The sequence below is a fragment of the Myotis daubentonii genome, chromosome 2 (assembly GCF_963259705.1).
Source record: "Myotis daubentonii chromosome 2, mMyoDau2.1, whole genome shotgun sequence".
In the NCBI taxonomy this organism is placed as follows: Eukaryota; Metazoa; Chordata; class Mammalia; order Chiroptera; family Vespertilionidae; genus Myotis; species Myotis daubentonii.
Window position 1 is genome coordinate 134,932,775 of NC_081841.1, and position 20,523 is coordinate 134,953,297.

At 40.7% G+C, this 20,523-nt stretch overlaps 1 protein-coding gene across 3 annotated transcripts in view; it reads left to right on the plus strand.

The window, feature by feature from the left end:
• The window catches only part of NUFIP1 (nuclear FMR1 interacting protein 1), a 51,049-nt gene that overhangs the window by 23,215 nt on the left and 7,311 nt on the right, over positions 1-20,523 (plus strand). The window contains exons 7-9 of one of the 3 annotated variants that reach the window (XR_009451339.1): positions 5,102-5,295; positions 12,941-13,057; positions 13,223-13,360. Coding sequence is in view for 2 of the 3 variants with exons in the window: in XM_059684681.1 (XP_059540664.1) it covers positions 5,102-5,295; positions 12,941-13,057; positions 13,223-13,287 (376 nt within the window). In the remaining variant the exon portion in view is untranslated. The remainder of the gene's footprint in view (positions 1-5,101; positions 5,296-12,940; positions 13,058-13,222; positions 13,361-20,523) is intronic. The other 2 variants (XM_059684681.1, XM_059684680.1) reach the window with 2 other exon arrangements.

Below are 20,523 nucleotides of genomic sequence, written 5' to 3' on the forward strand. Positions count from 1 at the left end.
CCCTGTGGTGCACAGGCTGACACTCTAACCACTGAGCACACCAGCCAGGGCAAGGAGAGTGTGTTTTAACCTTTTCCTTTTAAACTTTTGTGTCTGTGTATTTAAAAGTGTATTTCTTTATTGACTATATAATTTGGACATTTAAAAAAATCCAGGCTGAAAATGTTTACCTTTTATAGCTAGGGTTTAGTTTATTTACATTTAATGTAATTACTAAAATATTTAGGTTTCAGTCTACCATGGTCCTATTTGTTTTACATTTTTTCCAATTTTTTTGCTTCCTTTCTTTCCTTCTTTTGGATTAGTTGAATAATTGTTAATATTATATTTACTTCTCAATTAGCTTTTTAGTTACAATTACTAGAGGCCCAGTGCATGAAAATTCATTCATTGGAGCGGGGGGTCCCTCAGCCCGGCCTGCCCCCTCTCACAGTCTGGGAGTCCTCAGGGGCAGGAGGTGACCCGGCAATCAGAGGAAGGTGGTGCCCCATCACACCTCTGCTACTGCCACTGCCGGCAGTGCAAGCCTTGGATGGCCCTGGTTACCTGAGCCTCGGACTGCCCTGGGCGGCTGTGTAGCCGTCATCTAAGGCTTGCCTGCGCCTCGGGCCGCCCCGGCGGGGCTGAGGGGACTAGACGCTGCCATCTTGTGGTTGTGGGTGCCGCCACCTTTGAGGGCGGGGCACTCAGTTAGCATATTCCCTCTTTATTAGATAGGATTCCTAATCTCTCCACTTTAAGTGCATCTATGTTTTTATTTTCATTAAATGTTGATTAAATAAACTCTCCTTTTAAATGAGTGTCAAACAATGGTATAATAGAACTAATCCCTCAAAGGTGGGGTGGAATGCAAATACTAAATAACTATTTTTTCAATTAAGTCTTACTGATCTCATCAGTTAAAGGATCATCCTAACTCATTACTTATTAGTGATTACCTTAAAGATGATCATTCAAAAGTGAGCTGTGGTCACGTGCAGGCAGCGTCTCTGATTGGATACAGGGAAGGCATCTGTGAGTGGGAGCCTGAGGAAAGTGGCCTCTCTTCATTATCCTCATGGTAATGGTGGGCTAGAGGCAGCAACATTATTTGTTTTGGCTTTGATGACTCTGTTGAGGTATTAGAACAACATTTCTGGATGGAAATTGGTCCATGGTTCTCTATAAAATTTGGAGCATATATGTGACTGGAGGCCCGGTGCACGAAATTCATGCTCTGGGGCGGGGGTTGTCCCTCAGCCCAGCCTGCACCCTCTCCAATCTGGGACTGCTGGCTCCTAACCATTCGCCTGTCTGCCAGCCTGATCACCCCCTAACCGCTCCCCTGCCAGCCTGATCACCCCCTAACCGCTCCCCTGCCAGCCTGATCGACACCTAACTGCTCCCCTGCCGGCCCGATCGCCCCCAACTGCCCTCCCCTGCGGGCCATCTTGTGACAACATGGGGGCAGCCATCATGTGATGACGTGGGGGTGGCCATCTTGTGATGATGTGAAGGCTTGAGGGTTAATTTGCATATTACCCCTTTATTATATAGGACTAGAGGCCCGGTGCACAAAAATTTGTGCACTGGGGGGGGGGGGGTCCCTCAGCCCGGCCTGTGCCCTCTCGCAGTCTGGGACCCCTCGGGAGATAACGACCTGCTGGCTTAGGCCTGCTCCCGGGTGGCAGAGGGCAGGCCCAATCCCTAGGTGCAGCCCCTGGTCGGGCTCAGAGCAGGGCCGACTGGGGAGTTGGGGCGCCGCCCCCTGTCATGCACAGAGTAGGGCGATTGGGAGGTTGTGATGCCACCCTCAGTCACGCTCAAGGTAGGGCCAATTGGGGGGTTGGGGCACCGCCCACTGTCACACTCAAGGCAGGGTCGATGGAGAGGTTGCGGCACCACCCACTGTCACGCACAGAGTAGGGCCCATCAGGGGGTTGGGGCACTGCCCCCTGTCACTCACAGAGCAGGGCCCATCAGGGGGGTTGGGGCTCTGTACCCTGTCATACACAGAGCAGGGCCCATCAGGGGGTTGGGGCTCTGCCCCCTGTCATGCACAGAGCAGGGCCGATCAGGGGGTTGGGGCGCCGCCACTCTCACACTCAGGTTAGGGCTGATGGGGAGGGTTTGGCTCTACCCCGTCACACACAGAACAGGGACCATTGTGGGGGGGTGGTGGGAGGAGTTGGGGCACCGCACCCTGTCACACACAGAGCCGCAGGGCGATCAGGGGGTTTGAGCGTTGCCCCCTGTCACGCTGATCCCGGTGCCAGGAGGCCTTGCGGCTCTGCTGATCCCGGTGCTGGGAGGCATATTACCCTTTTACTATATAGGGTAGAGGCCTGGTGCACGGGTGGGTGCCGGCTGGTTTGCCCTGAAGGGTGTCCTGGATCAGGGTGGGGGTCTCCACTGGGGTGCCTGGCCAGCCTGGGTGAGGGGATGATAGCTGTTTGCAGCTGGTCACACATCCTTCAGGGTGGGGGTCCCCACTGGGGTGCCTGGCCAGCCTGGTTGAGGGGATGATGGCTGTTTGCAGCTGGTCACACACCCTTCAGGGTGGGGGTCCCCACTGGGGTGCCTGGCCAGTCTGGGTGAGGGGCTGAGGGCTGTTTTCAGGCCGGGGGTGACTGAAGCTCCCAACCGCTCCTTTTTTTCTTTCTTTTTTTTATTCTGGGCCAGCTTTAGCTTTGAGGCTTGGCTCCAACTCTTAGGCCTCCGCTGCTGAAAGTAGGTTTCTGGCCTTTGCTTACAATGTTGCGATCCCGCTGGCTGAAGCCCGGGGGACTAAAGCAGGTTTCTGGGGTTTTGTTTAGCTTCTATATTTGTTACATACTTGCTTAGAGTTGCTCAGAGGCCTGCAGCGGCAGGCTGGGAACGTTGGAGTCCTCCATCACTGAAGCAAGCAAGCCTCATGTTAGTTTCAAGCTGCCTGGCTGCCGGCCACCATCTTGGCTGGCAGTTAATTTGCATATTGCCCTGATTAGCCAATGGGAAGGGTAGTGGTCGTACACCAATTACCATGTTTCTCTTTTATTAGATAGGACGATTTTTTGGAATGAGACTTTGTAAAAATTATGGTGAATCTAAAAGGATTAAGAACTCAAGCATTGCAGAGATATTAAATGAATACGGGAACAGGTGAGCAGGAATTCTTCCCAGGGTTGTGTCTCATGGAATCAAAAAATGAAGCTGAAGTTTGGATCAGAGGAGTTCAAAACAAGGCAGGAGTTTATTGCAAACAAACATAGTCTCCCCAGCATTCTGCTCTTCCCCTTATATCTGCTAAAGGCCTGCTCTTTGTCTATCCGTGCCACTCTCTGATTGGTTTCTGGCCTTTTTGCAACATTTTGTTTTGCACTTGTAAGAAAAACATTTTTGTTTCAAAACACCCTGTTTTTCTGCAAAACATTTTTTGTTTGTTTCAGCTACTCCACGATTCCTCCTTCTACTCCTAACCCTATCTACTAATTCTGCTTTAACTCCTTTCAGTAATAACTACCATTTATTAAGGGCCCAGTATGTTAATTTGTTCTAGAAGCACTTCATGGTAATTCTCTCTACATCTCTATGGTTCCCATTCTACATACAGATGAGGGAGTAAACGGACTCAGGGGTATTAATGTTGTCAAAGACACAATCAGAAGATGGCAAAATTAACCCAAATTTCTAGTTTTTATACTCCTAACTGAGTCTCCATTATTAATGGAGAAATGAATTTTGCCTGATGACAAATTAGGATAAGCATATGTATCTTTGTGAAAACTCAGCCCCACCAAAGGATACCTTATATTACAGTCTACTGGGAATAGACTTGTTTGTTTTTTTGTTAGTCCTCACCCGAGGATATTTTTCTCATTGATTGGGAGGGAGGGAAGCAGGGGGAAGAGAGAGAGAGAGAGATTGGTTGCCTCCTGCACTTGCCCTGCCTGGGAGTCAACCTGCAACCCAGGTACATGCCCTTGACCGGAAATCGAACTCGAGACCCTTTGGTGCCCAAGTGGATGCTCTATCCATTGAGCCACATCAGCCAGGACATAAACCTTTTTTTTTTTTTTTAATGGCCTTTTTTTGCCATGGCCAGTGTGGCTCAGTTGGTTGGGCTTCATCCGTGCACCAAAAGATTACCAGTTTGATTCTCAGGGCACATGCCCAGGTTTCAGGCCGATCCCCCATAGGGGGTGTGCAGGAGGCAGCTAATCAATGCTTTGCTCTCACATTGATGTTTCTCTCTTTCTCTAAAAAATCAATTAAGAAATTAAAAAATAATAAAATGACCTTTTTTTCTCTACACATAGTTTACATTAGAATATGCTGACAGTATTTGTTTTCCTTCTAAGAGGAGTAATTGTAGTGGTTGAGAGGGCACTGAATTTGAGGTAGCTGTGAAATTGTGCTCAGTCTATAAGTTTATCCTCCTGTAAAGTAAATAGTACCTGTCTAGCTAATTTCAAAGAGCTGTCATGAAAATTAAACACGGCAGTATATTTGTAAATGCTTCAGAAACTTTCAGGCTCCTTAAAAATGAGTAGATAAAAGTTAGCACACTTTTTAAAAATTGATTTCAGAGAGGAAGGAAGAGGGAGTGAGAGATAGAAACATCAGAGAGAATCATTGATTGGTGGCCTCCTACATGCTCCACACTAAAGGCATGTGCTCTGACCAGAAATCAAACCATGACCTCTTGGTTCATGGGTCAAAGCTCAACCACTAAGCCATGCCGGCTGGGCAAACTTAATACACTTTATAAGTATGAGAAACACTTTTTTATGTACAATAGGAATGAAAAAAAGCTGCCTGTTAAATTCACCTGCTATTGATTATACAACATAGCCCAATTTCAGAAGTATTAAAATATGGGAAGCAATGTGCATCTTGGAATTGATAAAATATGGTATATTGTGGTGTGTTACTCTTTTAAAGTTCTTCCATGGAGTTCTCTGTGTTTGGAAACCATTGAATTTATCTTATCCTGGTCTCTTTAATGAACTAGGCTACAAGTGATTGATTGACAGATTTCTTTTGCATTCAGTAGACTTTTTCAAATATTTTTTGAAAGGTCAGTGTCTTTTATATTAAAAATAGCATATATCTTTTTTTCTTTTTTCTTTTTTTCCTCCAGTAAGATGAAGGGAATGTCCAGACATTCACAGATGGCAAAGATCAGAAGTTCTGGCAGACATCACAAGTGGGAAAATGACTGTGCCGGACAGAGAGCAGCCATTGGATCAAGCAATTCCTTGGTTGATTCAAAGCCTGAAGGTCCACCCAAGGCAAATGCAGACCCTCTGAGTGTTTTGGTAAATACTGATTCTGGTAAGTTAATCCGGGAAAAGGTGTGTTTGTAAGTATAGGCAATGATGCTGAAGTTGATTCTTGACAGCATTGTTTGTAGAGAGTTTAATGGCAAATATGTAAAAATGTAGAATGATGCTTTTGCTTTTATTTTATTACAGAAATTCCTTGTAAAAAACCTCATTTCAGGACATCTTTTCTGAACTGGGGGTAGATATATGAGGCAGACAAGATGTGGAAGAAAGATAATATATGTTGGATAATTTCCATAGTATGATGTAATCTTGGAACCTTTCTTAAGATTGTCCTGAGTGTTGATGTTGTATATTCAAATTTGCTCAATTATTTGATTTTTTACCACCATAAAGTAGTAATTTCAGTAGAAGTTAGTATTATTTATGCTTCTGATCATTGGGTAAATAATATTAATTCATTATATTTGAGTAATACTACTCTTCCTCGGGCATAGAATATATTTATGTGTTTATTGAATTCCCTCTAGACCTTATGGGGCAAGTTTAATCTTGCTTATAAATTGAAAAATTAAAGGACCAAAATGCTGCTATCCCATGCAGATCTCATTCAACCTGTGAGATTCCATTTTCCCTTCTGAAAAATGAAAATTTATATATAAATATTTCTATTACCTTTCCTTCCAATAGTTTTGGGAGGCTTTATCTAAATTGCATGTGTTTCCTCATTTGCAAAGGAGTATTATTAGTGAGTGGGCTAAGGTTACATTGTAGGTTTGCCAGCAGCCTCTGTTCAGCCTGGAAGATAGTGGTTTCACATGACAGATTATTGAACTTGTTTCCTTATAATAAACCTTTTAGATATGTACTGTTAAGAACTCTGTAATATTGAGTGGTCTTTGTTGTTTTTGTTTTGTTAGCTTTGGTAGATGGATAATTCTGTTTTCTCATTTTATAAAGAAAATTTCTTAATCCTCACCTGAGGATATGTTCATTGATTTTAGGGAGAGAAAAAAGGAGAGAGAAAGAAAGAAACATTGATGTGAGAGAGAAACATTGATCAGCTGCCTGCTATCAACCCCCACTGGGGATCAGAACCCGAAACCTACATATGTGCCCTGACTGGGAATCGCACCCACAGCCTTTTGGTGTATGGGACAGCGTTTCAACAAGCTGAGCAACCCAGCTGGGGCTGTTTTCTCATATGTAAAGAAGTATTTCAGTATGTGCTAATCTGGTGAAATAACAGTGAAAAGATGATTATATATATCTTGCTTTTACTTAAACCTGTAGCTAGGTCTTTAAGAGACACTTTAGATATGAGCAACAGTAATAAAAACCTTTCATCCTCATTTTGTGGGGGAAATTCCATGTAAACTCATGTTATCCTTTACCTCAGATTTTTTCTGGATGTTTACATTTTCTAAATCAGTGTTTAGACAAACTGGTTTTTCAACTTTTCATTACAGGTAGAGCTACAGAAAACCGCATGTGCCATTTTTTTTTTTTCAGATGCCCTAAATATTCTCTCCAATACATCAGCCTTACACTTGTTTGGAGGCAGCTTCCTTCACCTTGGGCCAGAGCCAGTCAAATCCAGTTGTGTGCTAATTATTCAGGGTGCAGCACAGCATTGTGATAATGGTGCTGTTTGTGCTCTCATGTGGCACTTAACACTTCTCAGCATAAAGCTGACTTTCAGAATGGAGATCTCCCAATTCCTTGTATTTTTTTGCCTTTTTTTTTTTCTTGGCTCAGAATCTAATCCAGACATCAGCATTCACATTTTAGATAAGACAACAGTTCTTAATCTTTATAAACCTCATATCATACTTAGAAAATCTTTACCTGAGCCCTCCTTTTTGTAATACTTGGTAGTTTGTCAACTCTCACTAATTGTGCAGATGCTTTAAACGTAGGATTGACAGTGTTTCAAGGGGAAGCATATCATTTGGAGTCTCCCAGTTTATCACTTTTGAGTATGGCCTGTTGTCACTAGATTTTCTTTTAAACGTTTTGGTACCTCATTTGTTTGGACCACATTTATTTTGTTGCTGTTCTTTAAATATACATACAACATGTTTTATGGCTTTCCTGGCCTGCGGTTTTAATAAGTTTTAACTGAGTGCGAAAGAAAGGAGCTGGTCAGTAATGTGTCCTTGAGCATTGCTGACCGAAGCGCCTCAGCAGCCACAAAACAAAAAGGACCCAATTTGTCATTCATTCATTGTGATATAGCTATTATCATAGAACACTGACTAGGACAGCATTCTTTGCACTGACATAAGCTAAATGGGCTTCTGTTGTTTAAAAGGTAGATGTTAATGTAACAAAATAAGCAGGCCTAGCACACCTGCTGTCATGAATGCCCATTGTTAAATATCTGTTTTTGAGTTGGAAACCATAAAACCAAATTTCCATTTTTTAAGGATGATTTTTTTCAATAGATAGCATTTTCTTTACAAGACTTAATTTGAAAATGTTCTTGAGGTTAGAGCATATAACTAACTGTGTTTTGTTCCATAAGGGCAATAGCAAATGGTAGGAGGATGCCCTGCTGGTGTAGCTCAGTAGTTGAGCATCGACCTATGAATCAGGAGGTCACGGTTCCATTCCCAGTCAGGGCACATGCCCAAGTTGTGGGCTCGTTCCCCAGTCGGGGGGCATGCAGAAGGCAGCTGATGGATGATTTTCTTTCATCATTGATGTTTCTATCTCCCCCTCTCCCTTCCTCTCTGAAATCAATAAAATACATTTTTTTAAAAAGAAAAGAAAATGGTAGGAAGAGAGACAAGTAAAGAAATAAATTGTAGAAAGAAGCCAGATATGAAGCTTTTACAACTAGTGTGGAGAGTTGGGCAAGACATTCAGAAGGCAATTTTTTTTTCTGTTTTCATTTTAATAGGGATTTACTGAGATCTTGCTTTTTGCTTGCCTAGCACTATGATTCAGAGAAGTCTCTCTCTCTGCCTTCAAGAAATTCAGTCTAGTAATAGGTTTTAGATTATTGTATTATATTTTTGGTTAGTGGGAATATGATATGTATACATGAGAAGTGAGATTTACCATAAGAAAAGTATCAGTAGTGTTTTAAGAGTAAGAGAAATTATTTGAGCTGGTATTTTATAATCATTTTAAAGTTTAATCATCTTCATTGCTACTGTTTTTATAGTGATGTTTTTAGTTTAGAGAAATGTTTTGGCTGTTTTCATTAAAAAGTGAGTGAAGCCCTCACTGGTTTGGCTCAGTGGATAGAGCATTGGCCTGTGGACTGAAAGGTCCCAGGTTCGATTCCGGTCAAAGACACATGCCTGGGTTGTGGGCTCGCCCACAGTAGGGGTCATGCAGGAGGCAGCCGATCAATGGTTCTTTCTCATCATTGATGTTTCTATCTCTCTTTCCCTCTCCCTTCCTCTCTGAAATCAATAAAAAAAATGTTACATTTAGAAAAAAGTGAGTGAAGCCCTAGCCGGTTTGGCTCAGAGGATAGAGCATCATACTGCGGACCAGAGGGTCCTGGGTTCATTTCCGGTCAAGGGCATGTACCTCAGTTGTAGGCTACTCCTTGGCCCGGGCCCTGGTCGAGGCATGTGCAGGAGGCAGCCAATCGATGTGTTTCTCTCACGTCGATATTTCTCTGTCTTTCCCTCTAAAAATCAATGGAAAGATATCCTTGGGTGAGGATTAAAAATAAAAAAGTGAGTGAAGTTTGTTGAGTGTTATTCTGTCAGCTAGTACAGTGTCTTTGGCATAGTCTTTCCAGAGTAGCTTCTCAAAATGCCTCTTTTAGAACTGGTAGGTGTGTCTGGAGGACTTTGGAAACAGCTTTCTCTTTTGAGATGAAAAGTCACTGTACAGGACGTTTTGATCAAGTCAAAAGGGATAGCAGCCCTTTTCGAAGTGTCATTTTGTGTGGTGGGAATAAAATAGGGAAGTTGTTCATTTGTGTGAATTCCTAACTCTTACCTTTGGGAAGGCAGTCAGGTACCGTGAGCTTCGTGACACTCCTAGTAATCATGAAAACACCAAACACCAAGATTGTGGTTTTACCATAATTAAAGAGACTAATTTTACCAATTAAAGAGACTAGACCAGAGTTTTTTGGAGAAATGATTGAAGTTTGGGAAAGGGAAAATATAAGGTGAGCCTAGAGCAGGGGTGGGCAACCTTTTTGACTCGAGGGCCACAATGGGTTCTTAAACTGGACAGGAGGGCCGGAACAAAAGCATGGATGGAGTGTTTGTGTGAACTAATATAAATTCAAAGTAAACATCATTACATAAAAGGGTACGTACGGTCTTGGTCTTTTTTTTTCTTTTTCGTTTTATTCATTTCAAACAGGCCCCGGCCCGCAGGCTGTAGTTTGCCCACGGCTGGCCTAGAGCATCTAATACAGTGCCAGACAGGAAGAAAGTGCTCAAAAAACATTAGGATGTGGGAATGTCAGAAGGATATAAGGACCAACTGGAAGTGCTCCCAATGGCTAAACTTGTAACAATTTTGAGCCACAGAATAAATTATAATAGATTATAGCCAAAAGAATAAAATAGATATTCATGAGTCTACTGATATAAATAAATATAGGGAGGAGGGACAACTCTTTTTTATAGAAGAATTTCAATAATAATTGTAGAAGGGTTAGGGAGAAATAGAAAGTCACCATTAGAACACCACAGTAATAATTGTTTCAAGCAAGAGCCACTGGTGAATGGTACTTTAAGGTAAAATAGAGTATTTATATAGCCTCAAAATATCTCCCCCAAATATTAGGTAGTGATGTTGAACTGGCAGTTAGATTATTTTGGAGTTTAGGGAAAAATTGAAGGCTGCAGGTATAAATGTATAATTCACCGGCATCTAGATAGTATTTTAAAATTTGAGATAAAATGGAATCATAGGAGGAGGCAAAAAGAAAAACTCACTGAGGATTGGAACCAGTGGCACTTGAAAAATTTGGAAGTTGGTCAATGAGGAGGATTCAGTAGGGAGACTGGGAAAGCAGAGCCAAGAGAAGGGGGTCTGGAAGCCACATGAATAAAATGTTTTTTAAAAAGTAAAACATGACCCCTGGCCAGTGTGGCTCAGTTGGTCAGAGCGTTGTCTCATGCACCGAAGGGTCATGGGTTTGATTCCTGGTCATTGTATATATGGGAGGCAGCAGATCAATGATTCTTTCTCATCATTGATGTTTCTGTCTCTGCCTCTCCATTCCTCTCTGCAATCAATAAAAATGTATTTTAAAAAAAGTAAAACATAATTACTGTCAAATGTTGTCACTAAGTTAAATAAGATGTGAACCGAGAAATGACCTCTAGATTTGTCAACATGGAAGAAGCAGGTTAATTTTGGCAGGAAAAGCTTCACTGGTGTGGAGGGCCTGAAAGACAAATTGGAGTAAATTCTGGAGTGGGTCAGACAGCTGTAGGAAATTTCAGGCCCAGATCATTTCTTGGTGAATTTTATCAAATAGCTGTTTGGAATTTTGCTGTAAAAGGGAGCAGTGAAATGGAGCTGTTAGTGTAAAGAAGACATCTATTAACATTGTTATTGACCAAAGAGACATTTTAATAGGATGGCTTCATTTTTTAAAATTTAATTTATTGAGATGACATTGGTCAACATGATCATATAGGTTTCAGGTATGGGTCTCTATGTTACAAGATCACATATTGCACTGTGTGCCCACCACCCAAAGTCAGATTTTCTCCTGTCATCATATGGTGAAACCACATTTACCACCTCCCCTTTCCCATTGGCAACCACCACACACTGCTGTTTGTGTTCACAAGTTTGTTTTATATCCCACATGAGTGAAATCTTAAGATTCTTAGCTTTTTCTGACTGACCTATTTCACTTAGCATAATGTTCTCAAGGTGCATCCATGTTGTAAATGATGCTATTCCATCCTTTCTTATGGCTGAGTAGTATTCCACTGTGTATGTGAACCACATCTTCTTTATCCACTCCTTTATCGCAAGACACTTCAGTTGTTTCCATGTCTTGGCCACTGTGAATAATGCTGCAGTGAACATAGGGGTGCATATATCATTGCGAATACGTAATTTCCAGTTTTAGATCTATAGGCGATATTCTAACCCTCTAGTTAAGAATTGGAATTTGGAGTCAGATGGCCAGGACTTAAATTTGACCCAGCTGTTGTATACTAGTAATTGTGTTGCCTAAGGGAAAATTATCAGATTCTTTGAATTTGGTTTCACCACCTATAATTAATACTGAAAGTGATACCTCATAAGGATGAAATGTGCTCATGCTTTTAAAGAACAGGTATTGCCCTTTTTGGTATCTCTTTGGGTCTTAGAAGGAAATAATACAGTTTGGCCTGTCATCATTCAAATAATGGGATGAACAATCTCTATACTAATATTGTTGTAGATTGTTCTTAATCCATTGAAAATATATATCTATATTAATTATACTTAGAGAGATAGATAAAAACAATACATATTTCCCTTTCCCTTTATAAATCCAGGAGAAAAGGTGATAAGTTAGCATAAAAATGCCTGGCCGGTGCAGCTCAGTGGTTGAGCGTTCACCTATGAACCAGGTCACCGTTCAATTCCCGGTCAGGGGGGTTGCGGGCTCAATCCCCAGTAGGGAGTGTGCAGGAGGCAGCGAATCAATGTTTCTCCCATCCTCTCTGAAATCAATAAAAAAAAATTATTTTAAAAATTGACAAGCAGTTTTTGGACAGTCTGGTGCTGGGCAGTGTGGATGGGTGGGGGAGAAAGGATTTAACTTCACTAGATTTAACCACTAGAAGGTAGTAGTTCCACATTCACAGAAGAGTATACTCCCATATTCTATTGGCCTGTTTTGCTTTCCCCTAGATTTAGTGAACATTAAATGCTGTCTTGAAACACCTCACATTGGTTGTGGGTTGAGTTAGTTCATTACATAGACAAGTTACTTATTGTCTTCATTCTTCGGTCAGGCTTTATTTTTATTGGTTGTTTTGAATACATTTAATATATTTTTAGAGCTGCCAAAAACAGATGTAATAGGTAGTGTCCTGGGGCTACAGCTAGGCTTGTTGGGCTCTGATCAAACACTTTACCTTTGGCAGGCTTTTGAGTACTTCAGTTCTCATGCGTGGCTTGTTTAGTTCTTAGAAGTTCACATTCCAAATAATAAAAACTTTGGACAGATTAATTTCAGCAAAATTCTTTGATTAGGCTTTTATCTATAGAATGGCATAACTACTATTTCCTTAAAACCAGTCTTAAAAATAACACAGGTAGATATTGTTATATTTTATTCCTAAATCTAATATTCAAAGTCTGATCCTAATCAAGGGAATTTAATACATTTCTGGTCTTTCTACTATCTTAATGAAATTAATTAATAGCATACATAAAGTAAATACAATAAATTAATAGCAAAGACTGTAATTAAATTAATCTAAAGAAGGCCCAAATTCCATAATCTGTGAAATAACAGTTGTGTATAGCTTCCATTTGCCCCTGTGTCTTCTCTTTGGGGCAAGTTACTTCTCTGATCATGAAGATTTAAACCAATGAGAAATTTTTCAGGTCCTTTGAGTTTTGTTCTTCGGGAAGATTTAGGAAAAAATTCTTTTCCTAACATATAAGGGAGTGGGGGCTGTCAGCTTTCTTTTTATTGTGGTAGATATTTCTGGTATACTGTTTTACTCTTGGTTCTTTTTCTGTTTCAGAGTCTGATAAAGAGGAGAAACCACAAAGTACTGTCATACCCAAGGAAGTGACACCAGCCCTGTGCTCATTAATGAACAACTATGGCAGTCTGTCAGGGTCAGAGAGTGAGCCAGAAGGTAAGTTATGGCCTCAGTTGTTGCAATGGGTTTGTTTTATTTTGTTGCTTTTGCCTTTGATATATACTATGCATCAGTAGTGTCCATTCATGTGTATGTATCCGAGGAAATATGTGTCATGCACGTTCCTATTTGATATTTAAATTCCTATTTCATTTGATTCAGAAGTAAAGTTAACATGGGACAAAGGAAACAAATGGGGAAATGTATTGCTGTTCTGGGAGAAAAAGGTAAACATAATGCAGTGAGAGAATGGGAAGAAGAGAGAATATCAACTCATGGTATTGAAGAAAATTCTAAAAGGTATAACAAAGAAAGTTAATTTCTTGTCTCTACTCTCCCTGCACCTTTGGTGGGTAAAAAGAGGTCCTTTATGACAGAGATGATGATAGACTTTCCTAAGTATATATAGGGTATTGTTCTTCATAGAGCAGATTTACATAAATTACCTCACTTTTTTAAAAAAAATATATTTCATTGATTTTTTACAGAGAGGAAGGGAGAGAGATAGAGAGTTAGAAACATCGATGAGAGAGAAACATCGATCAGCTGCCTCCTGCACATCTCCCACTGGGGATGTGCCCGCAACCCAGGTGCATGCCCTTGACCGGAATCGAACCCAGGACCCTTCAGTCCACAGGCCGACACTCTATCCACTGAGTCGAACCGGTTTCGGCAAATTACCTCACTTTTTAACAAAGCAACCCTGTACTTGTGGTTGCATTAGTTTTAAAGGTTGGAGGAAATGAGTCCTTTCAAGAGTCTTTCTGAGAAGTCAATTATGTTTTACCCTTAGAGATGATGATGAGCCAGTTTAATCTCTAGCATCTCTTAAAAGAGCTGTGAGTTGCCTTGGCTAGTGTGGCTCAGTTAATTGAATATCATCCCATGCACCAAGAGGTTGCTCGTTTGATTCCGGGTCATGGCATGTGCCCAGGTTGTGGGCTCAGTCCCCAGTGGGGGGTGTTCAGGTGGCAGCCGATCAGTGATTCTCTCATCAGCGTTTCTGTCTCTCTCTCTTTCTCTCTCTCTCCCTTCCTTCTCTTTAGAATCAACAAAAACATATATATATATATTTTTAAAAAGAGCTGTGAGTAGGCCATTGATCTGTTGCAGTGTCGTTTGCAGTTTTTAACCCAATGTTCCTATCAGTAATTCAGCATATGCTTCATGAATAAGCCTGTGTCCTGCTGTTGTGGAAATCTGACTCTTCATGGTAATTTTATTTAGACTTTACCAACCATGAGAGAATTCATGTGTATGTATCGCAGGCCAAGATGAGTAATCACAATAGGAAATGTACTGGAGATCAGAATATAGAGTCTAACAGTGAATATACAGAATGAAGGGAAGATTTGAATGTAAGTGGATGAGGATGGCAGTACTTTAATGTTGACAAAGCTAGAGATAATCAGTGTTTGTGTAGTTGGAAGATGTTAAAGAAGTAAGAATGGGGTTTTAATATGAAAGATAATGTTTAGATCTATCTTTAATAGGAATTTTTTTTTCTTTTTAAAATGGGTTCTGGCTTACTATGGTAGCTGGTTAAAAGCTACTTGAAGTTTTTGAAATACAAACTACTCTGGCTTTATCAGATAGTTGCCCCTTTTTTTAAAAAAAATCAAAGTAGTATTTATCTCTTTACTCTTGTTTCCAGTGCACTGATATGAAGATGGAGTTATTCTTTAAACACATATTACATTTTCTGCTTATCAGTTGTATTTATGACAGGTGATAGCAAAGAAAGCTATTACCAGATTACAGAATCCAGTAAAAACAAGCTGTGTGAATGCTTTCTTCTCTCTCTCTTAAGATAAAACATTTAATGCTTTTATACTCATGTCTTCATTTTGAGGCTACCACCTTTTTTTAACTAGAAGGAAGAAAAGAAACGAAGGGATCTTTGAGTCCCACCCCTTCATTTCATAGAACCTTAAGCTTAGAACGGATAAGCTTCCAAAGCTAGTGTGAGGCTGAGCAGATGCAAAGCTTAAGTTTAGGGACTTAAACGTGTAAAGAAGCCAGCTATATTGCCTTCCAGTAGAGCCTCTCTCTGTGTGGCATTTGCTGTCTTCTTGCACAGTAAGTCATGACCTTTTTTTTTTTATTATTGGGGTGACATTGGTTAATAAGATCGCATAGGTTCAAGTGAACGTTTTGATAACTACCATACTGTTATCTGTGCCTATGAGCTTCAGTTTTGAAATCATATAGTTCTTAGCTTTTTCTGATGGCCTTATTTTGCTTAGGATAATATTCTCAAGGTCCATCCATGTTGTCGCAAATGGCAGTATTTCATCTTTTCTAATGACTGAGTAATATTCCATAGTGTATATGAACCACATCATCTTTATCCAATCCTTTATCGAAGGACACTTTTGTTGTCTCCATGTCTTGGCCACCATGAACAATGCTGAATGAACATAGGGGTGCATATATCTTTGTGAATAAATGTTTTCGAGTTTTTCGGGTAGATACCCAGAAGAGGAATTCCTGGGTCATATGGTAACTCTATTCTTAATTTTTTGAGGAACAGTCATAGTGGTTCTACCAGTTTACATTCCCACCAGCAGTGAATGAGGGTTCCCTCTTCTCCACAACCTCTCCAACACTTGTTATGAACTGTCTTGGTGATAATAGCCATTCTAACAGGTGTGAAGTGGTATCTCATTGTAGTTTTGATTTGCATTTCCCTAATAATGGAGATGAACATCTTTTCATATATCTGTTGGCTATTGGTGTGTCTTCTTGGGAGAAGTGTCTGCTTTAAGTAGGCTGCCTATTTTTTTTTTTTAATATATTTTATTGATTTTTTACAGAGAGGAAGGGAGAGAGATAGAGAGTTAGAAACATCGATGAGAGAGAAACATCGATCAGCTGCCTCCTGCACATCTCCTACTGGGGATGTGCCCGCAACCAGGTACATGCCCTTGACCGGAATCGAACCCGGGACCCTTCAGTCCACAGGCCGACACTCTATCCACTGAGCCAAACCGGTTTCGGCGAGGCTGCCTATTTTTTAATTGGATTGTTTGTTTGGTGTTGACTTGTATGAGTTCTTTATATACTTTGGATATTAACCTCTTGTCGGAGCTGTTCTTTGCAATACGGTAAACCCTTGATTTTGCGGGCCTTGGTTTAACAGACTTTGGATTTAATGGATAAACTATCCAGTCTCTATGTCACTTGTGAAAATTAACAGCCTATTAATTTTAAAATGCTTTTAACCAAGATTTGCTGAGGATTTGTCATATATGGCCTTTATTATATTGAGTTACTTTCCTTCTATTCCTATTTGATTGAATGTTTTAATCATAAATGGGTGTTGTGTCTTATCAAATGCTTTTTCTGCATCTATTGATAAGGTCATCTGATTTTTATTCATTGTTATGTTAATGTGGTGTATTACATTGATTGATTTGCATATGTTGAACCATCCTTATGCTCCTGGAATGAACCTCAGTTGGTTGTGATGTGTCATTTTTTTATGTATTGTATTTGATTTGCTAGTGTTTGTTTAGGATTTTTACATCTGTATTCATCAATGATACAGGTCTTTAGTTTTCTTGGTTCATGTTATTCTTGCCAGATTTTGGTATCAGGGTTATGTTGGCCTCATAAAAGCTGTTAGGAAGTGTTGCCTGTAATTCAATTTTTTTTGGAAGAGTTTGAGAAGGACAGGTATTAAATCTTCTTTGAATGTTTGGTAGAATTCACTGGTGAGGCCATCTGGTCTTTTTATTTTTTGGGAGGTTTTTGATGGTTGTTTCAATTTCGTCAGTGTTGATCAGTCTATTTAGATTTTGTAATTCTTCATGATTTAGTCTAGGAAGGTTATATATTTCTAGGAACTTACCTTTTTTTTCTAGGTCATTGAATTTAGTGACATATAGTCTTTCATAGTATTCTAGTATGATCCTTTATATATCTGTGATGTCTATGGTAACTTCCCTTTCAATTCTGATTTTGTTTATATGAGTCTTTCCTCTTTTCCTTAGTGATTTTAGCCACAGGGTTGTCAATTTTATTAATCTTTCCAAAGAGCCTGCTCTTTGTTGCATTAATTGTTCTCTATTTCATTCAATTCTGCTCTGATTTTTATTATTCCTCTAACTTTGAGTTGCTTTTGTTCTTCTTTTTCTAGTTCTTTAAGATGTAATGTTTAAGTTGTTTACTTAGGATTTCTCTTGTTTCTTGAGATAGGCCTGTAATGATATAAACTTCCCTCTTAATACTGCTTTCACTGCATCCCAGAAGTTTCGCATTGTCATTCCCATTTGTCTCTGTATATCTTTTAATCTCACCTTTAATTTCTTCACTAGAATTTGTGCAGTGGGATCCCTCAGTCTTGCATGTGGGATTGGGCCAAAACCAGCTCTCCGACATCCCCCAAGGAGTCTCGGATTGCAAGAGGGCGCAGGCCAGGCTGAGGGACCCCACTGGTACACCATTGGGGAGGGCTGGGGAGGGTTGCGGGAGGTTGGCCAGCTGGGGAGGGGTTGTGGGAAGGCTCCAGGGCGTGTCCAGTCCATCTCCCTCAGTCCTGATTCGGCTGGACCCCCGCAGCAAGCTAACCTACCAGTTGGAGCATCTGCCCCCTGGTGGTCAGTGCATGTCATAGCGACTGGTCGACCAGTCGACTGTCTGCCCCCACCCCCACCCCACCCCACCCCCTCCCCCGTGGTCAGTGCACATCATAGCGAGCGGTCAATTATGTCCATTTGATCTAATGTGACATTTAAGGCCAATATTTCTTTTCTTTTTTTAATATATTTTATTGATTTCAGAGAGGAAGGGGAGAGAGAAATAGAAACATCAATGATGAGAGAGAATCATTGATTAGCTGCCTCCTGCATGCCCCACACTGGGGATCGAGCCCACAACCCCCTGTCCAGGAGTCAAACCATGACCTCCTGGTTCATAGGTCAACGCTCAACCACTGAGCTATGCCTGCTCGGCAAGGCTGATATTTCTTTATTGACAGTCTATCTCTATCTTCACAGATTAGATGTGTCTCCTGAAGGCAACATATGGTTGGATTTTGTTTGTTTTTTTACCTAATCTGCTACTCTGTGCCTTTTTATTAGTGAGTTCAGTCAATTTTACTTTTAGGGCAGTTATTGATATGTAACCCTTTTATCCTTTGTTTCCTATGCCCCCATTGGTTCTTTTCCTTTGTATTTCTGTTTGTTGTTTTTGTTTGACGGTATTCCATACTTCTTTCCTCTATTTCCTCTTTTTTTAAGTTATGTGCCTCAGTTTGTTTTGTGTGTGTGTGTTTACCATTAGGTTTATGAAAAAGAAATGTCCATATATACAGTAGTCCTTTTTCTTTTGAATGCATCTGATCTCCATCCCCTGAAAATTCTGACCTTTTCCCCATCCCTTTTTATGCTTTTGTTATCACAAATTATCTCTGTTTATGCTGTAAGTTTGTTAACGATCTTCCTTGTAGTTTTGCCTATTCTTATAGGTAACAAAGGCTGCTATTTATTAATAGATGTGTTTGATTTTGTGTAAATTCATTTTGACTAACTGTCCAAAATGCCCTGCCTTACGGAAACGCCCTTGCTAAACATTTCTAAGCTATAAGAATTATTTTATGTAGTTTGAATTCAGCTTTATTAAGCCATCAGGTCACTAGCAAATTTCTAACTTTCAGTATTAATTCTGGCTATAGAATAGGGTACTGAGACATAGGGACTTTGGAATAAATAAAGGAAATAAAGTGGGCCTTCTCTGAGCCATGAAATAGCATTTAGAAGGCTGCTTATTTAAGTGGATTCTAGATGAAGAGAGCTGTCTGATTTTCACAGATATTAACAATTGTATCTTTTTTTTTAAAGATACATACCCTCATAAAAAATTAAAGAGCTGTACAGAATGATATGCTGTCTGTATCAAAATGAGGAGCATAGAGGAGTGCTTATGAAGTCACTCTGTGACCCACCCAGCATACCATAGGCACTCCCTAAGCACTTACAATGATACATAGTGGTTTTTTTCATCTTTATTGTTGAGAGTATTACAGATGCCCCCCTTATTTTTCCCCCATTGGCTTCCTCCATCTGACTTTTGTCCTACCCCAGGCCTTCACCACATTATTGTCTGTGTATCTTTATAGCTAAGATCTGTTTCAATTTAGGGATTGACATAAAAATGTATAGTAGATCTTAAACATAAGTAATGTTTTCCTGGAAAGAGTTTTAAACAAGGAAAGACTCCATCAAGAAAGATAGAAGTAAAAGGTGAGGCTATGCTTTACCCTGCACATAGGAAAGAAAATGTCAATGAATACTATTTTCTACTTTTTTTTCCCAATATATTTTTTTATTGGTTTCAGAGAGGAAGGGAGAGGGAGAGAGAGATAGAAACATCAGTGTTTAGAGAGAGTCATTTTTTGGCTGCATCCTGCCCGCCCCCCCCCCCCCTCCCCCCAGGGATTAAGCCCACAACCCAGGCATGTGACCTCCTTATTCATAGGTTGACGCTCAACCACTGAGCCCCGCAGGTCAGGTAATGAGTAGTATCTTCAAATGGGTTAGTTTGATATCTGTTCTGAGTGGGTTTTTGTTGTTGTTGTTTTCCTCTTTTAGTTATTTGTTTTATTTTGCCATATTAGAAATTAAGTGCAGATTTACAACTCCCCAAAATTATTGTTTCTTCAAATTGTGTTGACTATGACTGGGGATCTTTAAATTGACAACTCATTCAAAAGGCTGTAAACCAAAAAGAGTGATTTAGGTTTGAAAAAACCCAATGGCTATATTTTAAATTTATTTGGATTGATAAATATTATCTTCTACTAGAGGCTCGGTGCACGAAATTCATGCGGGGGGTGGGGAGGGTGGTCCTTCAGCCCAGCCTGTACATCTCGCAATCTGGGACACCTCGGGGGATGTCCAACTGCCAGCTCAGGCCCAATCCCGCAGGAATCCCTGCAGGATCGGGCATAAACTGGCAGTTGGACATCCCTCTCACAATCCGGGACTGCTGGCTCCTAACCGCTCACCTGCCTGCCTGCCTGATTGCCCCTAACCATTCTGCCTGCCTGCCTGATCGCCTCTAACTGTTCGCCTGCCTGCCTGATCACCCCTAACTGCCTCTGTCTGCCTGCCTCATTGCCCCTAACCACTCTGCCTGCCTGCCTGATCATCCCTAACTGCTCGGCTGCCTGCCTCATTGCCCCTAACTGCCTCTGCCTTGGCTCCCGCCACGGTGACTTTGTCCAGAAGGTTGTTTGGCTGTCTGGTCTAATTAGCATATTACACTTTTATCATTATAGATATATATAAAAAGCTAAGTGACCGACCGTTTGTCCTACTGGTACATCTGACACGCACTGGCAATTTGAAAATAAACGTTGACTCACGCATGTGTGATACATATAAAGCTTTCGGTGCCAATCGCACAGGTGTTTTGATCTGTCATTGCTGATCGTGTATTTAGTGGTTTCAGTCATGAAT